At 37.8% G+C, this 22,929-nt stretch overlaps 1 protein-coding gene across 1 annotated transcript; it reads left to right on the top strand.

Moving 5' to 3' along the window:
- The first annotated feature begins 5,034 nt into the window (after positions 1-5,034).
- Positions 5,035-19,777, top strand: LOC580955 (ankyrin repeat domain-containing protein 50). The gene is made up of 15 exons (XM_030988129.1): positions 5,035-5,041; positions 5,834-5,846; positions 6,491-6,908; positions 7,426-7,430; positions 7,715-8,318; positions 8,590-8,781; positions 10,599-10,756; positions 11,768-11,865; positions 12,242-12,376; positions 13,515-13,718; positions 14,430-14,671; positions 15,169-15,303; positions 16,849-17,011; positions 18,098-18,215; positions 19,384-19,777. The coding sequence occupies exons 1-15, from the start codon at positions 5,035-5,037 to the stop codon at positions 19,640-19,642; spliced, it is 2,751 nt and encodes a 916-aa protein (XP_030843989.1). The 3' UTR covers positions 19,643-19,777.
- The last annotated feature ends 3,152 nt before the right edge of the window (positions 19,778-22,929 follow it).

The following is a 22,929-nucleotide window of genomic DNA, read 5'->3' as shown; positions in this document are numbered from 1 at the left end:
ACGCAGTATAACAGCTTTCACATCCACGTTAAGTATGTTATCTAATCCTCAATGTATTTGAAATAATGCTTTCCTTGCAGTAACAAAGTGTTGCACGCACTGCTCCAATATATTAGAGTGTATCATCAAAAATAGTGTATCATCAAAAAAGGGAACAAGGTGTATCAATACAATCCATATTTTCTTTAACAAAATAAGGGAGACTTTTATAGAACTTTCTTCAACTTTTTAACAGATTAAGCTGTCAAAGTGCATTTAAGCCTATCTGCACTAGTTTGGCCAGGAGGGATTAGACCACCCTGTGAGATCACTGGTAGGCGGTTATCTCATCGAATCAGCTCTCAATTAACATAAGAAAAAAAAGGATCATGGGGGACCAACGGGCACCGCTTAGGCCTTGTTGGCTATGAGGGCGCATGTAAATACAAATAGTGCAGTCCCGCTTTAACTAATGGAAAGCCTACACAATTATTACTTGCAGACTAACAAGCCTCGGGTGATTCGTAGATCATCGGCGGTGACCTCTGTTCCTGGATGAGGAAGGAAAGATCATAAGAGTTCAAAATAACAGGAAATAACACCAACCTCGTAACGATATAGATTCATGCAATGCATGTGTTTAAGCAATTTACCTTTTTGGGGTTTCTTTTCATTTTGTTTTGTATGCAAATAGACTGTTATATTAAATTTTGATAGTTCAGACTCTGGGGGGAATTTTAATTTAACAAATAGTGGTAGACTGGGAATAAAAAAGTCACTCTTTTTTATCAGTCGGATCGCATGTTTTTGTAAAATATATAGTTTACCAATATAGAATGGAGGGTATAAAATATCTGAGTTTGAATAAAATACTTCTTGAAAGCTTTATTAGCAATGTGATACTTCCAGTCAAGTGACTCAAAATGTGCATAAGGCCGATTTGTGGGTCTCGATCGCTGGCTGTCTGTAATCCAAACTAAGTGAGCGATTTTACTGATTACAAATGGGGGAAAGAAGGATTGAAAGATATCCAAAAGGAAAAATTAAAATAGATACATCTCACATGCAACATTATTATGGATACACAATGGGTGATCGAGAAATGGATGAAAGCCGAATTACTATACCAACTGCATGCAGTATTTGGCAAGTTTCGAATCGAGTGCTCGATGCGTGTACTTTCATTTTGTCCCCGCGGTTTTAGTTTCCCTTCTTTACGGAAATCATGCCCGTTTCCATGAAACAATTAGTATTCTTTTTCCTTTTGTTTCCTTTATTTTAAACGTGTCTTTTCTACCAGTATCGTCTGTTATTATATTATTACTGGACATGCAATGAGGAAGTGGTTATTTGATTAGTTTTTGACAACATTCAATGTTTAGAACACATCAGTAATACTTTTGCAATTTATTGTGGATCTTCTGCCAAGCTGAAAAGAAACCGAGTCTGTATCTAATTATAACTGGTGATTTTTTGATTAAAATACGTGTAGATGTGGTTAACAGACCCAATGATTCTACTTGGAGTAAGAAATAATCAAAATTGACTGATTGACATCATGAAGAATATGGCGATCAAAGCGACAGATCACCTAATTCGTCTCCGTAACGAATTCAATGTCTATTTTTTTATTTTGTTTTATTAAGTTCTGTAAATATAACCAATTCCTTAATTGTACGAACCAAAGCACTGGTAACGTTTTGTAATATTTAACTTCTGTATAGTGCATAACGTGTTATTTCAATGTTATCATGCCATTTTCTCTTGGCCATATTTGGCATCTCAATAACGATGAATCGATTAAACAGATGTATGATTTATTTGTTGTATTTTCCTTAAAATTATTCTTCCATCTGTATATATTACAGGGAACTGCAGTTTCACTGTAAATGTTAAGTTATATTGTAATAAGGTAACATATTATAAGACTAACATGGTTACCTTGTTAAATGTTTCTTTGTGGTCATAAAATTTGTTCAAATGAAACCATCAATTTGTCTAGGCCTATGTATTTCCTGAAGATGTCTAAGCACTCCTAAACTATCTAAGTTAGTTTTTTCTTTTTATGTGTTTAGTAGCTTCACTTCAGGTGTCTCGTTTTATAAGTGTTTTCTAATGCTCCGGTACATGCTCCGTTCAGAGACGACTGAAATATCAATAAATATAACGATTTCTAATATTGTGTACCACCACAAATATTCCATCATTTAAAAAAGCCGTTGAAAAAACGAAATAGCGCCTTTTACGTTTGATTTCAGCTAATTCCGATGTTGGCTTTTTTGTCGGCTATTTCGTGTTGGTTATATTAAGCCCAACCATCTGGCTCATGTATTGTTATTATTAATTAATCAATTAATTAACGGTCACCGTATATTTTTGAAAGTGAAGCTGAATTGGTATGATCGGATTGGCTAAATTTCACACATTTTGGGGTCTTAAATGACCTTCATAGCAATTTTAGGTCCTCAAAGGGCACTAGAAATGTCATAGATACGAATCAGAGCAATAACCATGCCCTTTGAAGGAAATTGCGGTCTGAAAACAGAACTCAACTATCCCTTTAAAACAATAAGGTTGTGAGAGATGAAATAACATGAATGCTTGTTTCGTGATTCTCTGGAAAAGAAATCTATGTATTAACCGGCCTAGCTAATACGTATGGACTGTATTTAAACTGTTGATTTCACTGGTTGAAACAAAATGTAAAGGTCTTATTTTCATTCAGGGTGGCTCAGAAAAAAATGCTAGACCTGTGATCTGCAGTTTCAATGATATAATTGACACAGTGTCATTTGTATTAATTTTAGAGTAGAAACGTCTTATCCAAGTAAATTGTCAACATGATAAACAGTTTTAGGCTTAAACCAAATTGTAGTTATGATTTCTTTCGAAAGTATTCAAATTGCGAAGCACAGACTAACGTATAACCAAAACATGCGATAATTTATCACACGTACTTTCTCAATAATCGAACCTTCGCTTTGTTAATTTTAAATATGACACGAGATATAAAACATACCTGTATGCAAATAATCCTAATTTACTCTACTACTTATTGTTCACATGTTTATTTGCGATTTCGTGTAAATATATCGATCTAAATGTAAATCAGTCCGTAGCTTGGATTAGAATATTATGAAATGTATAAAATGCCTAATTTCATTTTCGCACAAAATAAGATATGTTAATTGACATTTATTACATTAAAAAAAAAACACTTTAGAAAAAAATATAATTCATCAAAAGTAACACCTTTAAGATGATAAGTACACTACGTGCATGTATAATGCCACGTTATATGAAATGAAAATGTGTTGCGACACAATCATATTATACGTGGATATTTTAAAGCTATATCAAGAATTTCAAAGAGTTTCAAGTATAGGGAATAACAGAATAATCATGTATATGTTTAATATATTGAACGCAACTATGAAAATAGTTTTTTAGTATTAAATTTACAGTGCGTCCCAGAAAAAACGAAACCGAGAATTATTGATTTTTTTAAAATCATAACTTAGTCACAATTATAATTTATTAATGAAACATATTTGTAAAGTTTAGATCCTCTTTCATTTGATGTTACTCATATGATGCATATTTCACGCATGAGTGATTAACAAATATTTGAAGAGAGGGTACCAAAAAGTCATTTAGCGGGCGGCTTCTAACTATAGCGCCGGTTGGAGAGGATGGGTCCTGTCGTCCTGACGACGGATGGTCAACCTGTTCGAAACGTCGGGCCACTCCTACCACACATCCTCTCCAACCAGGGCCATAGTTCTCCTTGGAACTATAAGCTAAGAAAGATAACCAACAGTCTTTTTCAAGACTACACCAACAGTCCTTTTCATAACTACACACACCCAAGAAAGAAAGATTACCAAGAGTCCTTTTCACCGCACCCTTTCGAGACAACCGGCCGGTGGGGGGGGGGGGGGGGGGTGTATCTGTCTTTCTCGAATGTCTTCGTCAACGCAACACCCTTTCGATATACGCCGTACATATCTATATCCAGCGGTTTTTAGGGTATTAGGGAATCGTTATCATTAACAAAATTACTTTAGGAAGTTTCCGTCTAATCTCAAAGTAAAGAGGGCCAATAAAAAAAAAAGGAGGAGGAAAAAAAAAAAAATCCCCGTTAAACTGCAAGACGGCGTGTTACATTCAATATCACAATAAATAATACCTCTCCCCCCAAAAAAAAAACACACCACACACACATATGGGTGGCCTTTCATCATTGAAAATTAATTGAGAACACTCACTATATTAATCTGATCACCCAAACCTTGGTCAATGTGAAACTTTAATGTTTATTCATAATTATACTGGCTCTAACCTGTTCCATTTTCCAAATTTTTGAACGGGTTCAAGTTCGATAAAAAAGCAGGAAATTGTATCTTTACCGTATCATAGCCACACATTGTAACACATAGCCTCACAAAGCGTTAATATTTGCTTTGTTCATGAGTAATTCAATTATCAAATGTTAGGAATCAGCGCCCTCTACGGATAGTAAGTAATTTAATTATTTTGTATTGAGATACGTCATTACGCGGCAAATTAGTGCTTCTTATACGAATTGTGCCATGAAACATGTAAAACATGGGCTGTTTCTCCTTCATTGGGCTTGACGTCATTCCTCCTTGAAAATGTTTCTTTGTAGTTTCACGTGAATGTATGTCTCCTCGAAAGAGACGAACAGAACAAAAGTTTCCAGGGAAGGAGGTTGTTCGAAAAATGCACTCGCTTTATATTTATCGAAATGTTGATGATTGACAAGGAATAGACAAATAAAAGAGGAGAGAGCAAGGCTAACAGTGGAATAGGAATTACAGATATTTGAATTACGATTTAGTTCACTGCACAGGACTTCGGAACTTGTTGAAAACGATATAAATAACAACTGCACATTGCGAGAACCCCCCCCCCCCCAGTCGGGGTATGATTATGCTTGTAACATGCAGAATGCAACGGGACTATCTGCTACCAAAGTAGAATACGAGCGTTAAAAGAGGAGAAGATCATTACAAGGAACTATGCTAGATTAGGATGTCTGGTAACCAGGTGCTTCTTTAAGTATGAAGGACATAAATCAACGGCTTCACGAGGCAGGATTAAGGGGTAACATCAAAAGCGTCACAAATCTGCTCAAAAAGGGTTATAACATAATAAACCGGACATACAAAGATGAAAACAAACGTTTATATAATGCAAGGAAGAAAGACCGTAGAACCGTCATTGAGTATCCCATAACCCAAGGTGATGAGATAGAGAAGGGAGATAATGATGAGTGGGCTGCATTAGCCAGTGCTGCTAAGAATGGTCATCTTGATGTCACCAAAAATCTGATCAGTCAAGGAGCAGAAGTGAACAAGGGAAACAATAACGGTTGGACTGCATTACACAGTGCTGCTCAGAATGGTCATCTTGATATCACCAAATATCTGATCAGTCAAGGAGCTGAGGTGAATAAGAGAGATAATGAGGGTAAGACTGCATTACACAGTGCTGCTCAGAATGGTCATCTTGATGTTACCAAATATCTGATCAGTCAAGGAGCTGAGGTGAATCAGGGATATAATGACGGTAGTACTGCATTACACATGGCTGCTCTAAATGGTCATCTTGATGTTACCAAATATCTGATCAGTCAAGGAGCTGAGGTGAACAAGGGAGAGGACGACGGTTGGACTGCATTACACATGGCTGCTCTAAATGGTCATCTTGATATCACCCAATATCTGATCAGTCAAGGAGCTGAGGTGAATCAGGGAGATAATGACGGTAGTACTGCATTACACATGGCTGCTCTAAATGGTCATCTTGATGTTACCCAATATCTGATCAGTCAAGGAGCTGAGGTGAAGAAAGGAGAGGACGACGGTTGGACTGCATTAAACATGGCTGCTCAGAATGGTCATCTTGATGTCACCCAATATCTGATCAGTCAAGGAGCTGAGGTGAATCAGGGAGATAATGACGGTAGTACTGCATTACACATGGCTGCTCAGAATGGTCATCTTGATATCACCAAATATCTGATCAGTCAAGGAGCTGAGGTGAATCAGGGAGATAATGACGGTAGTACTGCATTACACATGGCTGCTCTAAATGGTCATCTTGATGCTACCCAATATCTGATCAGTCAAGGAGCTGAGGTGAAGAAAGGAGAGGACGACGGTTGGACTGCATTAAACATGGCTGCTCAGAATGGTCATCTTGATGTCACCCAATATCTGATCAGTCAAGGAGCTGAGGTGAATCAGGGAGATAATGACGGTAGTACTGCATTACACATGGCTGCTCAGAATGGTCATCTTGATATCACCAAATATCTGATCAGTCAAGGAGCTGAGGTGAACAAGGGAAAGGACGACGGTTGGACTGCATTACACAGTGCTGCTCAGAATGGTCATCTTGATATTACCCAATATCTGATCAGTCAAGGAGCTGAGGTGAACAAGGGAAAGGACGACGGTTTGACTGCATTACACAGTGCTGCTCGGAATGGTCATCTTGATATCACCAAATATCTGATCAGTCAAGGAGCTGAGGTAAACCAGGGAAAGGATGACAGTCGGACTGCATTACACAGCGCTGCTCTACATGGTCATCTTGACATCACCCAATATCTGATCAGTCGAGGAGCTGAGGTGAACAAGGGAGAGGACGGCGGTTGGACTTCATTACTCAACGCTGTTCAGAATGGTCATCTTGATATCACCAAATATCTGATCAGTCAAGGAGCTGAGGTGAACAAGGGAAAGGACAACGGCTGGACTGCATTACACAGTGCTGCTCAGAATGGTCATCTTGATATCACCAAATATCTGATCAGTCGAGGAGCTGAGATAAACCAGGGAAAGGATGACGGTCGGACTGCATTACACATGGCTGCTCAGAATGGTCATCTTGATATTACCAAATATCTGATCAGTCAAGGAGCTGAGGTGAACAAGGGAAAGGACGACGGTTGGACTGCATTACACAGTGCTGCTCAGAATGGTCATCTTGATATTACCCAATATCTGATCAGTCAAGGAGCTGAGGTGAACAAGGGAAAGGACGACGGTTTGACTGCATTACACAGTGCTGCTCGGAATGGTCATCTTGATATTACCCAATATCTGATCAGTCGAGGAGCTGAGGTGAACAAGGGAAAGGACGGCGGTTGGACTGCATTACACAGTGCTGCTCAGAATGGTCATCTTGATATCACCAAATATCTGATCAGTCGAGGAGCTGAGATAAACCAGGGAAAGGATGACGGTCGGACTGCATTACACAGTGCTGCACAGAGTGGTCATCTTGATATCACCAAATATCTGATCAGTCAAGGAGCTGAGGTGAACAAGGGAAAGGACGGCGGTTGGACTGCATTACACAGCGCTGCTCTAAAAGGTCATCTTGACATCACCCAATATCTGATCAGTCAAGGAGCTGAGGTAAACCAGGGAAAGGATGACAGTCGGGCTGCATTACACAGCGCTGCTCTAAATGGTCATCTTGACATCACCCAATATCTGATCAGTCGAGGAGCTGAGGTGAACAAGGGAGAGGATGGCGGTTGGACTTCATTACTCAACGCTGCTCAGAATGGTCATCTTGATATCACCAAATATCTGATCAGTCAAGGAGCTGAGGTGAACAAGGGAAAGGACGACGGTTGGACTGCATTACACAGTGCTGCTCAGAATGGTCATCTTGATATTACCCAATATCTGATCAGTCAAGGAGCTGAGGTGAACAAGGGAAAGGACGACGGTTGGACTGCATTACACAGTGCTGCTCAGAATGGTCATCTTGATATTTCCAAATATCTAATCAGTCGAGGAGCTGAGGTAAACCAGGGAAAGGATGACGGTCGGACTGCGTTACACAGTGCTGCTCTAAATGGTCATCTTGAGATCACCCAATATCTGATCAGTCAAGGAGCTGAGGTGAACAAGAGACATGGTCACGGCTGGACTGCATTACTCAGTGCTGCTCAGAATGGTCATCTTGATGTTACCCAATATCTGATCAGTCAAGGAGCTGAGGTGAACCATGGAGATGAAGACGGTGTGACTGCACTACACAGTGCTGCTCAGAGTGGTCATCTTGATGTCACTAAATATCTGATCAGTCAAGGAGCTGGGGTGAACAAGGGAAAGGATGACGGTATGACTCCTCTACACAATGCTGTTCAGAATGGGAACCTTGATGTCGTTAAAGTCCTTCTGGAAGGAGGAGCACTTTCTGACACGGGAGACATTAAGGGGCAAACACCTCTACAGATGTCTTCATTCCTCGAGCACCAAAGGATCGCTGATCTATTCATCCACCGTTCCCAGGTAAAAATAATTTAAAAATGCTTCATGTCGAATTGAACTTGATGTATTCAATACATGTATGTAGAATAACAAGTACTGAAATTCATCTCAGTAAATATTAGGCATAGGCATACCTATTTTTTTTTTTAAAGACTTGACTAACTCGATTTTGTATCACCAATAAAAACCATACGTTCTTAAAACACCAGTTAGACTTCAATGCTGTTTTGTATGTACTTTAAAGACGAGTTACAATGTTTAAGTTTTCATGCTGCGTATATTCTTTATCCAGCTCGCCCAAAATGATTTAACTGATATCCACCTTGCCATACAACACGGTCACACGTCCATCATTGAGAAGTTAGTTTCTGAGGGAGCTGATCTCAATGTCCTGTCAACTGACGGCCAGACGTGTCTGCATGAAGCCATTAAACTCTGCTATAAGAGCGTGAACATTGTGCAAAATACTGACACTCTAAGAAAGGTGAGTCATACCCAAAGAACTGAAATAATTGGTAGAACGCTCATCTCTATTCACATACTCATATCGACGTGTGGCCGTCAAAGGCGCTGTGGCCGTCAAACGCTCGAGTGCACATGCCGCCATATTGCTTAGTCCTCTGTCTTTTCAGCTATCAAACCCCAGTTGACCACGCGCATATTGACACAGTTCAATTCTATTTCGACCTTCTCTGTATGCCATCATCTTAGATTCACTTTCAATTTTGAAGTCTGCTGTCATGTTTCAATTAATGGCGTGTGTTATCTTATAGCATACGAGATACAAAAGGTAGAATTTTAGTTCTCTTTCAAGACCAGAATTTAAAAAAAAAATAGTTTTTTTTATAAACATCCTATTTCAAGCTTTTTTTTTTAGTGGAAAATTATTCATTTGTTTACATAAAAAACGGTTCAATGATAAGAAATATTATATTGACTGCTATGAGAGGCATTGCTGTTTCTGTAGGCTCAAAGTGCCCGCGGCGCGCTGAGGGGTAATGGCAGGATGCAACGTCCCCGAGAGCCAGTATTAAAACAGACATGTCTCGAATATAAAAGCAGTCCAACTACCTTTTATATACCGAATTTATAAAAAAAAAAATCTACACAGAATTCTCAAATCTGTGACATTGTCTGTTAATCTTCGTTAGAAAGTTGCTTGAATGTTACGATCATTCGGGAATCTGACATGCTGAAAAACAGCTATGCTAAGCTGAAAGCATGTTTTTTAATCACCGTATTTAAATAAATTTAAAAAAAAATTTAAAAAAATCAAAAAAATCGCACACACTAAGCGACCAAATTGCACACACATTGTATGTATCCGAGCTCGCACACACTTTTTACACGTGAACCTATGGGGATCTCAGCAACATTTAACGTTTTCGCCCCCTTTGGGCATATTTTAAAAAAACTATTGACCGTTAGGCGGGTATGGCTAAAATTAGGACTCCAATATCAACCAATCAGATGGCTAGATTTCTAAAGAGAGGTTTATCGATAAGAATATGTTTTAAAACGATTAAACAGATATGAAAATATTAAGATCACAATAACGACATTTTACTAAACAATTGTAGGAACTACGTCGTTTGAAAATACGCGGATTACAATATTTTGAATAGATTGAATTCACCCCACAGAGAGAATAAAAATGGAGAGAGAGAGAGAGAGAAAGAGAGAAAAAAGGGATATGTTGAGAAGTAGAGATTGATAGATTTAAAGAACAAATTAGAAAGAGAGGGTTACGAGAGAAGACAACGGGAAATAAAAGAAGAGGCAAATGAGAAAGAAGGAGGGAAATAAGAATTAAAAGAAAGGGAGAAAGAATGGATAGAGTAGTAGGAGAGACTATTAATATCTATAATAATAACTATAATTTCAAACACGTTTGAGCCTTTTACGTATTTTGTAAGTATTTTGTGGTAATACCCCATCAACACCAATGAGATTGACAGCAGACCGACGAGAGTCTAAACAAGAAATTAACTTTACGGCCATATATCGGTCAGTTCTGGAGTCAACATGGAGTCGTTTTGGCAGAGTCACTGACTTATACTGCTCTTCTAGGCTATACGTGACTCCAGGAATCTGATACTCGTGATTGGCCCGAGAAATATGTATGACAATGTGTGGGCGAATGTGTGTGTAGGGAAATTTACAACGAAAACAGTGATTTCCACTGCTGTGATTCCAAGAGACAGCGATAAACTATGCGTATGATGCTTATCCAACCTGTCTATTGATGGACAACATACTGTTCGAATAAAAGAAATGAATATATATGTTTGTATGTTTCAGATCTCTGATGAGTATTACAAGGGCGAACTATCTCCTGAGAAGGCCTTGGTGTTTTATCTTCTAGAGAATGGAGCCAAGTTAGACGTGAAGGATGGGACAGGCAAGCTACCAATCCAATATGCCAAGGACGAAGTGATCAAACAAATGATTTTGTCTAGGTGATTCTTTCAGGTCTAAGAAAATGACATTGTCCTAATCAGCCATGTTACTGAAGACCAGGGATTTATCAAAACGCAAATAAATAATTCGTATTTCCATTTTGCTCCTTTGAAATTAGGTAACGGAATGACATTCTCAAAATGGAAAAGTCCATTAAGTGTTATTGTAAATCTTAAAAATTGATCATATCGTGTTTGTGTTGTTCGGACAATAAAATAAAAGTGTACATTATGCGACAAATGTGAAGATTTGGAATACATATCATCATAATCATCATCATCATCATAATTATAAGTATTATTGCTATTAGAACTATCATTTGATCAGTTAAGTAGCAGCTACATGTAAGCAACAATAGCATTTGATTCATTGTAACGTGTTTATCTGAAACGGAGTCTTGGGTTTTCTCAAATTGAAAGATAATTCGCTACACGTTAATGTGTACATTGTACATGACCTTCAACGTTAATTAAATTTCCAGTTAACAATTGAATTAGTTTTGTCATCATTGAAATATGTGAAAAATTAATTTGTCCCGATGTATTTTCTTGAGAATATGACATAATAAACTTACATCTACTAAGCATTTAACAAATCCCCTAATTCAACCAGTCCTCTTTGTCATTCTTACGTAACGAAAAATACACCAAATACATCAAATTTACAAGAGATATGAATAACCTGGTGGTTAACTGTATTTCATTTCATTTTTATTTTTATTTTTTCATTTCCAACAAAATACAATATATAATAACGAATACAATGTAAAATGTATACAAATAAATAGTTACATTTGTAATAAACTAATCTTAATAGTAATTTATACATTTGAGGAAGACATAAATTGAAATTTTGAATTTAACTGCATTTAAATTTTGAGGAAATGGAGAGGTCCACTGAAAAGCAGAACTTGTAAAGTGTGGACACCTCAGATAATAATGAGTGTGAAAAGAGTACGGAATACATAATCAATCATGTATAATTCTTGTTTATTTGTATTTTTTCAACAGAGGAACAACGGAGGCTGAGAAGAACGATTTTGACAATCTTCCGGAAAAGGCGAAAAATGATGAAACAGACACTGTAGAGCCAATAGACCACGCCTTAGGTGAGATACGTTTTATGCATCTGAGGCAGGCGAATATCTTTATGCCAGAACACATAGATATATTCACCTCCAAAGTAAGAATTAGTCGATTCACTTTATTTTGATAAAGATCTGAGGTCACAGGCAGATGACTGTAAACCAAGTATGAAAACCTACCAAACTTTGTTCAAGTGTTCTTTATGAATAATCGTCCATGTATATCATCGTATAGGTGAGGGTATGTTCTATGGTAGTATGGTCAGCAGTAATGATAATGATCCAGATTATACAAAAAACATAAATATCTTGTACATAATATGGGATGTTCTTCACTGTGTGGTTTGTGTCAAATAACTTGAGTCCTTGATATTACCTTTTTTCCATTTCCAAAATGCAGGTGGATTGACAGGACTAGATTTCCCTCCGAAAAAAGAAGCAGCGCAAGGGCCCTCAGGAGTACAGACCATGACACAGGAGCCTACATCAACCATTGACCAGCCCCTTCTAGATGATAAGTCCTCCAAGAACCAAGGTAATGTGGCGAGTGGAGGTAACAAAATTGTCGGCTTATTCAAATATGATATGCGTTGCCATTCAATGAGACATTTTTCGATAGAGAACTCCAAAACAAGTATTGACACTTGACACTGCATCGTCAAAACGCGTTGTTATGGTGAGTGTATGATCGTTTTTTAAATTTGGTTGAAGATAAATTATGAAAACAGGACAAATAGACAAAATGCTGTTGACTTGATTTGTCACCTGGCCTTAAAATCAGCAGATAATGTTCTGCTCCTTTACCTAATAAGGGTTATATATTATTTCGTCGTCAAGAAATGGGCCCATTACCCTCCGTAAAGATTCAAGACAAAAGTTTCAGAAGTACATTGTACAGAGAAGGAATTAACATCTTTTGTTAGTTATTAAATGGCTTTAGACCAGGAAATTACGCGGTCTCCCTCAAAACATTAGGTAACCTGCAGGTCCTGCATACAAGCATTTTGCAAACATTCAACATCCGCCTTGAGGTCTAACAGTTTGTTTTGCCAGGTCCATAATTATATTATTTGTATTCCTTTATTGCAACAAAAAGTTGTATTTCAAATACAAATACAACCACGAACAGATACATAACACTGGTACCAAAAAATGAATACAATGAAACCGTACAGTATGATACATGAATTATATGAATAACAATGTAAACTCATGATACAATATTGCCAAATGATTGGGGCACACTTACGAACTTACCGCACCTTCATTTGTTTAGGTGTGCGCATATGGTTGTGTTTGGTCTGAGGATGAAGATTGTAGTAATGAGTAGGATAATAGTGACGATGATGATTATGATGGCAGTGATGCTGATACCTCAATCACACCAACGAGACCGATACCAGACCGATGACAAACCGAACAAACGATGACATTACACTCAATGGCTAAACATAGGTCAGCTTGGAGTCGGTCTTTTGAAAGGTCTGCCGGTGGGACTGAGGTATGATGGTGGTAGTGGTGATGATGTTGACGGGTGTTGGTGGTGGTGGTGGTGTTGGTGGTGGTGATAATCGTACAACTTTTGAAAACATGTTGGTCAAGTAGATTATACAATCTTTTACATGTGAGAAAATTAACAAACTTCTATATTCTACCAACCTCTTGTTTTTCAGTTGGCAAGAAAGTCCACTGGGAATTTTTGACAGACAGTCCTCAAGAACTTACTCTTCAAGAGAATGAAGTAGTAATATCATGCGGCATCAGATTCTCGCCTTCTGGAGTCAAGCTCAGCGAAACTATCAAGGTCACGTTGGACCATAATGCACATTTCACCAATCCAAGACGTGCAGAGATCGTCTTCTACACCCGCAACAAAGGTCTGGGGCAACTATCGTTACAAAAGCTCCTGCGACAAAAATTGCTCCGATCTTTATTTCTTCAAAGTTATAGGCATTTGGTTTGGGTAGCAATTGAGTTCCAAATTAGATCTGCTTGATTTGGTTAGGGTCAGGTGTTGTTTTAACTCCATTGTTAAAGTTAAGGATTCGTGTATTGAGGGAAATTGAAGCGGAGCAATTGTCGCAGGAGCAAGTATCATATCCAATTTACCGCAGCTCAAATGCCTTTTTCATGTAACAAACAAACAATTTTGACATACAAATATAACAATGAATATAAGTAAAATTATCGTTAAATTTCAAAATGGGTAGAATACATGTTATCTTCAGGTTCCTCTTTTTATTTTATTTTTATTTAATTAAGTAAACTTAGTTATAGCTTATTTATGGACCAGAAGATGATCTTTTAGGAACATGGGACATATGACCCTATCATCGCCCCTCTTCTCCCCCTAAAAACAATAATAGGGGGAATAGGAACAAGAAAAGTAATTGGCTGATGACCCTTGTTCAACTCCATAGTAAAAGTTAATGCATACTTATCGTTATGCTGTCTCTCAATAATTTGTTGAATTATATATATTTAATGTAAATAGCTTCACCATTAATATAGCATTTGTCCCCCCAAGAACACTTATGTACAAGTCTCTTGTAGACCGAATATTTATATTATAATTCTCGTTGTTATAGACTCAACAACTTTCGTGAGAATTCCCGCATCCACTGACGGTTGTCCACGCTGTGACGTCAGATCAAAGGACTTGGATTTCTATGTGGATCATTTCAGTGATTGGTGGATTGTGGCCTTAATCAAACGGTACTTCGTCGGAAAGAGGGTCGAGTGCACGCCATATATACGACCACCTGTCATGAAGGGGTTCACGCACTTAGTGCTACTTTGCATATATGACGATCTCTTGGATGTTATTGAGGTGAGACAGAGAGCGCTGGGGGTTGGGGGGGATGATGGATGGTGTGTCGGAGCAAATATTCTAGCAAGTGAGTCAAAAATATAACAACATGTCATTCAAGAGGGTCCTCAAATTTCAGCATTTGCTGCCAGATATTTTACACAATTTAAGGCAAAAACGAGACATAGAATTATAATTCCCCCTAAAAGTCTCTCTGTAAAAAAAAAAGGAAGTTAACACATTTCTTGCTATGTTATGATTTTATGATGTCACTGAAAAAGTTGCTGGGGGGAGGGGGGCATTTGCCTTTTGTAATACTAAATATGTAATTTATATCCTAGAAATGTAAAAAGAAAATATATATTTGTTTATACCTATATAATATATATAAATATATTTAGCTTTTTCTCTTTCTTTATATATACATATATATATATATATATATATATATAAAGAAAGAGATTGAAGAGGGGGGGGGGTTGGTCTTCTTTACCATAAATTATGTTTTGCTCCAATAGAAAACAAACAAGAATATGAAGGAGTACAGAATGCTCTATCCGCCCCAGCAAATGTTCGTAGAATGGAGGTGTGGTGATATCAATATCACGTTGTTCGATGGCTCAATGGAAAAAGGAAGGACAATTGGCAAAAAGGTACGTTCTGTATTTCAAAGCTAGGATTATCAAAGAAAATAGGCCATTTTTGTAATGTCATGAAATTCAATGCAGAAGCCTAATGTTCGTCCTACCAACCGACAATTGAAGTACGAATTCGCATTCTGACTACTGAAATAGTATTATTCGTTACATCTGGATGAATAAATTTATAACGAGGCACTTATCAAAGGTACGTGAATCGAATTTAATGAATTAGGAAAATGGTCAATTGTAAGGATTTTATTGCATTGGCGACTTTCGTCAATGACTTGTCTTCGTCCGCGTTTTGATTTGTTATTGCATTGTCTTGTTTCCGGTCTGAATTCTTCTTCTTCTCGATCTTATGCCAACAAATCCCATTCGCTTTTCACGCAGTGCTTGTTTTCCCTATCTAGGTATTTTTTTCTGGCCCGATTCCTTTCACATTTCGTAGGCGTACTCTCTGAAAACTAATCTAAAGTCATCTAAATCTTAGTTTTCCGAAATCACTCATGCGTAACCGTCCAGGCGCCATTTTGTCCATTTCTGTAAGGCCGTTCTTTCTTCCTTCCTGTCTCAACTTTCCTAGATTCTACAGACTTCTAACAAATTCGTTTAGATAGCCAAATAAATGTTCTTTCATCTGCGAAGCATAACCTGCTTTTAAAATGCCATCTTCGTACTCGAAATTCAAATCTGAAATCGAATCCTTTAAGAATCTTCTATAAAAAAGAAAAACCTAAAAAACCTTTAAAAAAACCCTAAAACCCGTCAATTGCCAAAACTTTCCCATATCAATTCGGTTTTGTCTCGAATTCGTACAGTATTTTCATCTTATCATTTTTACATAACCATCTACAATTTCACGCACATGTAGTTACGCAAAACAAAAGTAGCGTCCTCTTCATTTAAAATAATACATGAAGTTTTCTTTCTGTGGCCGTAGCTCCATCGCGTTTGGCCACACCCGTACTTTTGTTGATATAGATATTTCAAGATATGCCCTTTCCAGCCAAATAAAAAATATACCCTATCACTGACCGACTTTAAGAAAATTGCCCTCAAAATTTGCAGTGATTTGTCAAGAAAATTGCAAAATAACTTTAACTTGCTATAAAAATGGCGATCTTTACGATCCTACGTCAATGAAACTCAGCAGACAAATATGTATCCATACCCTTGACAACTGTCTGCCAAATATGTTATAATTTGATGACGTCATCGTAAAGTAAAGGCCAAATGTTTTTTTTTACTTTGCAATACATAACAACCCGTTAATAATGCTTGCAATACATTACGTGTAAAACAATGGTGTAAAACTGACCGCAGACTACCTTTTCAAATGATACCAAATACGGTATCATGTTTTTTTAAAATTAGATGTGGAAATAAAACTTGAACATGAACTTGAACTATCTCTTTTTCATCTTCTTATTTTCCCTTATATACCTAGTCATGAGTATTTGATTTATGTAACATTTACAAATATTCTTGTTTCATTTAGAGTGTGTGGTAATGTTTTAACCGACAGATTTACTTGAATTTCTTCTTCTTTTAAAATAGATACTAGGTACAAGGGAAATGAACCTCGTTAAAAGTAAACAATTCTCCTTTGAAGTGGAGCCACTCGAGTCGGGGGCAAGCCAAAGGTTTCTCGAATTCACCTTGGATCAAACAGAGTCTACCTTTAACCCTACCCCGATTCATTTCGACTTGAAATATGATGGTATGTATGATGGAGGGACTACAATTAAGCTACACACTTTGATCTAAAAGTCTAAAAGACTAATAATTACGTGATTTGAAGACAATGACTTGTGTAACTTTGTTGACTTCTGAGAAAAATTACGACCGACAAATGTGCATAATGTACGTGTTTCATTTGAAGTAACTTTTGATCCGTTTAAAATTTGTTTAACAAAATTAATGAGTTCATAAGTTACTTACATGTAGCAGCATAAATGCAATCCTTAACTTTGCGGATACTATTAAATATGAATTTCACCTCAATTTGAAACTATTGACGATCACAATGTTTAAAAAAGGAAATATATATGTTGACAGGATAGAATTTTAATGCTGGTAATTAGCCTGTTCTAATTGGGTCCTAGGAGAAATAGAAATGTGTAATTCATACTATATTTTGGTCATATAATGAAGAAAAAAAGGAAGAACAATACTCCCCCCCCCCCCCAAAAGAAAAATCTAAGTTATGACAAGCAAAGCAAAAATTTACATACATAATTCTTTAGCATAAATAATCTATATAAGCATAACACGAGAAAAATTCCGCATTAGCCTTCGCGTAAAACCCATGATGAATGACTGAATACCGACTATGGTGAATAAGGCATAAACAGTATACAAAAGCAAAGTTCATTGAGGTATAGGGTATTTCAAACATTATCATGAAAGGATAAATGTATTCAAAGTTCAAGATGTATGTGTCATGTGACACATTTTACTTCTTCAACAGTTAATACTCTCCTATTCGATATCATGACACAAGTATAGAAGAAATTTCAACATGAGTATTTCTTAAATGGAGTAGTGCCAGTTTAAACAGTTATAGCTATTCATATATTTCTTCAGTACATGAGGCATTGGGAAGAGTGCAGTATCTCAACTTCTCCAATAATAGAAGAAGAAAAAAGTATCTATAAAAGAGTAACAATTATCAATAATAGTCTTTTAAGTTTTATGCAACAATTGTTTTAAAACCAGCCTAAAACTTTAACAAAAATGGACCTGACTTTAAATTAATTAACATATTTATAAACAGTTATCTTCATTTTATATAAATGTATGACAGCAACAACATTAACAAGAGCGCCATCAACACCAACAGTGGAAACAATAGCAGCAGCAGGAGGAGCATCCCTTCCCGTGCATGCCAGTTTACAAGCAGCAGAGGTGTCAAAGCAATCGGGGTATGTAACCGATCTATATTAGATTTGAAAGAGTAGGCTGAGTTCTGGTGAAAATTGAAAAAGCACATTGTGAGCTTTCTTAATCTGTGTACGTCAGTTTGGAGGAATTGCGTAGTAAAAATGTCGCCTGAAATGGATTGCTCTTCAAACGCCCTTTCATTTGAAATATTACTAGAAGTAGCAGAAAGTTTTGAATCTTTTGTCTTGAGTGCATGATATATTCACCAAGAATTCGTCAATTTCGTTAGATTTGTATCATTCTTAAACCCCAAAGTATGCCCTAATTGATATATACTACATGATGAACCTTTCCCAATTGCTTTCACACAGTTTTTCACATTGTAATATCAAGACTCCATTTAAATAATACATAACATGGGTTATGAACAAGGTCTTCTTTCAACTTTAATACGTTACATAATAGAGATGTATTTCTCTCGCTATATGGCCGAGGTATTCAAGTTATCAACATTTCAAGAGGTGATCCCAAAGTAACATACTTCAAATCAGATATAGAAAAGGTTAATTTCCAAGGAAGTTCACGAACAAAAGAGTATGTTATTTACCTTTATTTTCCGATAACAAGTAAATGCTAAAAGGGTAACCTGTTCAGGATTGAAACACTGAAGTGAAATCGTACGTACCCGCTTTTGTAGATGTGTACTTAGTACGCTAAAAGATAATGTTACATTTAGTGGTCCTTTTTGTACCCGATATAATTTATTATGTGAGAAGGCATATGTTGTGGATAACATTCTTGAAAGTGTGCGAAGTAGGCGGTTATGGTCGCCTCCGAGTCCACTAACAATCAGGAGGTTTCGTGGTACACTTATTCATTAACCTGCCTCTTAATCCAGGGATTTAGGGTTGGAATCCTACCACGTCACAAAGGTCCTTTGACAAGTCATTTATTCACGTTTGCCACTCTCCACCCAGGTGCAAATGAGTACCTGGCAATTGCTAGGTAATAATAAAAGCAGGGCCCCGCGAAGTGTTAATAGTATTGCAGCTGATGAGCTGACCCTAAGTGAACATTCTTTAACATTATTATTATGATCATATTATTATTATCATTATTAATATCATGATCATCATCATGCGACATATCTTTGACTATGAAGTTACACCACCGATTTGCAAAGATCGTATTAATCGTTTCATTCCTCAGGTTTGATCTCCAATCAGATGCAATATTAGACAGGCTGTCGAAACGCATGCCTGCTGAGAAATACACATCGCTGTGCACACATCTTGGGATCGAATACTACGAAGCTGACAAGATCCTAGTTCGAGTTTCCAATGACTACCAGAGAGCTACTAGGTCTTGCTTGGCACAGTGGAAAACAAGGACGGGTGGTGATATGGCTCAACTGAAGACTATTCTTCAGGAGACAGATGTTGGAGATTTAGCAAAATATATTGAATAGTCGTAATAGCTCCAGCAACTCACTTGAAGTAGTGGAAGAAATTAAAACAGAGGCTTAGGTGTGATAATGTATGTGCAATATGATATACTTACATGCCAACCTTCCACAGCTTAAAATAAAGGACTCTCTGCATGTGAATAAAAGAATCCATTATGCTTCTACACGGAATTTGTCAGAACAGATGGTGTAATAGATTTGAGAGCTAATGCGGTTTTTGGATTTCTTAAATGGAATTTTTAGATGAAAGGTTTTTCACTTAACCTGTGGCTTCCACCACCTTTTTGTCTACGTTACACAATCCACGGATCGAGGGTACTACGGACATAAGCCAGAGTAAATTGTCTTGCCACAGTAGACAGGTTAACTGACATATCCAAATTTAAATGTATGGATGTTTCTTCCTGGGGACCTAGGGACGAGTTATTATAATAACCTGTTTTTAATAAATGGACTACAATACTTGGAATCCATGGTGCAAACCGGCTTGGGTCCATACATAACTTGGTGCTATGTTGGGCAAGCCTTCGGGTGTTAAAAACTTTAGTCGTAAATTTCGTGTAGTTGGATTCTTCAGACTTGCATACAATGGTAACACTGTGGTAAGGTATGTGTTTGCTTGACAAAACAAGGTATTCCATCATTGGTTACTCTGTGAATCGTTCACTGAAACTGAGTATGCAGTATGATGTGTTTTCGTATTTTGCTTTTTTAAAAATGTGTTCCGTTAAAGATAGATCGAAAGAGCGCCCTCATTGACATATCATTTGCCCGACACTCTTTCACTGTATTTCTTTTGTTTTCTTGCTGTCTATCTCTCTCTCTCTCTTTCTCCTTTTACTCCTCCTCTTCTTCTCTTCCTCTCTCCTGTTAATTCAACAAATTCCCCGATAATAGTTTTATTACTGACAGTTTGCATGAAGTATGTCCGAAGCCGCAAACGCGGTCATTACTAGAAATAACTAGAAATATCAGAAAGCAAACCCATGATTATGAGAGGGTTCAAACGTATTATATACCACTTATATCTACATAATATCAAGACTTTTCAACAGTGTATGTCTGCCATTCCCGTCTAAAATAATGTAAATGACTTGATATAATAAGGATAATAATACAATCTTAATGTAGAGGAAGAAGGCTTTGATAGAAGATTGCGAATCAATTTCTAAAAACCGCCAACTCTACAACTGTGACTGCTGTATTTCAGTAAACGGAGTTTGGTAAAATTGTGGGAAGCTTCGGTAGAAGGGGGACATGTATGTTTCTTGGGAACATTTAAAGCCAATAGAAAGTAAATCTTTCCAAAGAGAAACGAATGTTCCATTTCTGAACCAAACATAGATCTTCCCCACTTGTTTTTAATAGAGTGAAGGAATTCAACAACAACATCATTTTGCAGATTATTCCATTCTGGCAAATTGCAAATGAGAAAACAAATCATTCTCAAATTGCCATCCTTACATGGAACAAAATGTTTAAAAGTAAAAAAAAAAAGTATATGTACACACACTACCGTTTTAATGTTATTAATATCATATTTCTTGACTTGCTGATCAGAGACATAAGAATACACAAGTCATCTACCAATGTATATGACATCAACTGAAGTCTGAGGACCCACAGTATATTCATGAAGTTGTATAACACATTTCTTCTTCATTGCCATGCATGTTCTAAAACAAGATAACTGTGCTTCAAACGTTATGTTACTCATTGGTATATATTATCATACGTATCAGGACAATTACCCCCTGGGCAATCACCCCCCCCGGGCAATTACCCCCCGGAAAACTACCCCCGTAGCACGATTACCCCCCGGAAAATTACCCCCCGGAGAATTACCCCCGGAGGACAATTACCCCCCAAGGACAATTACCCCCCGGAAAATTACCCCCCGGAGAACTACCCCCCGAGGACAACTACCCCCCGAGGACAATTACCCCCCGAGGACAACTACCCCCGAGGACAATTACCCCCGAGGACAATTACCCCCCAAGGACAACTACCCCCCAAGGACAATTACCCCCCGAGGACAACTACCCCCGAGGACAATTACCCCCGAGGACAATTACCCCCCAAGGACAACTAACCCTCGAGGACAACTACCCCCGAGGACAATTACCCCCCGAGGACAATTACCCCCCATGGACACTACTGGGCATGGTGGCTCAGTGGTAAGAGCGCCCGCCTCATGAACGGGAGGTCGTGATTTATAACAATGGGACCTTCAATGGGACCCCGGAAGCTCGGGCTTTTTAGGTAATAATTTAATAACGGTCAGATGAGCATCCAGGGCCCCGCCTTAGGGCCCTTGGTGGGATTCCAGGGGGCAGAGCCCCCGGAAGCTCGGGGGTTTTAGGTATTTAATTACGGTCAGATGAGCATACAGGGGACCGCTCTAGGGCCCTTGGTGGGGTCTGGGGGCGGAGCCCCCGTAAGCTCTGGGGTTTTAGACACTTAATTACGGTCAGATGAGCATATTTTGATACCTCATTTGTGACATTGGCAGGTCATTTATTTTTTCTCTCTCTCTTTCTTTCTTTTTCTCTGTAACAAACTTTTTCAACAATTGAGGGTGGCACGAGTCCCCGAGCCCGGCCGTTTTGCAGACCCTAAGATAAATGCTTCTAAATAAGCATATTTTTCGCCCGACTCTAAATTTGGGAATTTCTAATTTTCCAACAAACGCAAAAAAAGGTATGACTTACAAAAAAAGAAAAAAAATATACCGGAAAATCATGTCATTTCAGCAACATTTGTAAATCACTGGTATCGAATAAAAAAATACCCCCCCCCCCCATCAGTACGCCAGCGTCCAGGGGCTCATAAGTTTCTCACCCCTATAACAAAAAACAGACACGCTTTCCCATTCTCTCACAATATGCCCACGATATGTGCGTATCGCTATTATAAAAACCTCCATTAATAGGTAGCATGCGCAATGTTTAGGAAATTTAATTCCTGTTAACTTTCCTTTTCTTTGAAAGGAATTTAATACGTCATTGAATTCAGGTTTTTATTATTTTTATGTTCTTTTGGGTTAAAAATACAAACCATCTTGACTCCTTTACTGCTTTTTTTCTTTCTTTTTTGAGGGGAGGGGGCGTTTTTGGGGGGCAAAAATGCGTTTTGCCCCCCCCACTTTTGTGATTGTGGGGCAGCTGCCCCCCTGCCCCCCCCACTTCCGGCGCCTATGCCCCCAATGACAATCACCCCCGAGGAATTTATAACACTGTGACGTATAAATATAGCTTCTCTCCAAATTGCTATTTACAGAAAATTGCATA

This window comes from Strongylocentrotus purpuratus, unplaced genomic scaffold, assembly GCF_000002235.5.
Source record: "Strongylocentrotus purpuratus isolate Spur 01 unplaced genomic scaffold, Spur_5.0 spur5_scaffold_17, whole genome shotgun sequence".
Lineage (NCBI taxonomy): Eukaryota > Metazoa > Echinodermata > Echinoidea > Camarodonta > Strongylocentrotidae > Strongylocentrotus > Strongylocentrotus purpuratus.
Note: the sequence above shows the minus strand (reverse complement) of the source record. Positions and strands in the feature narration are given on the sequence as shown.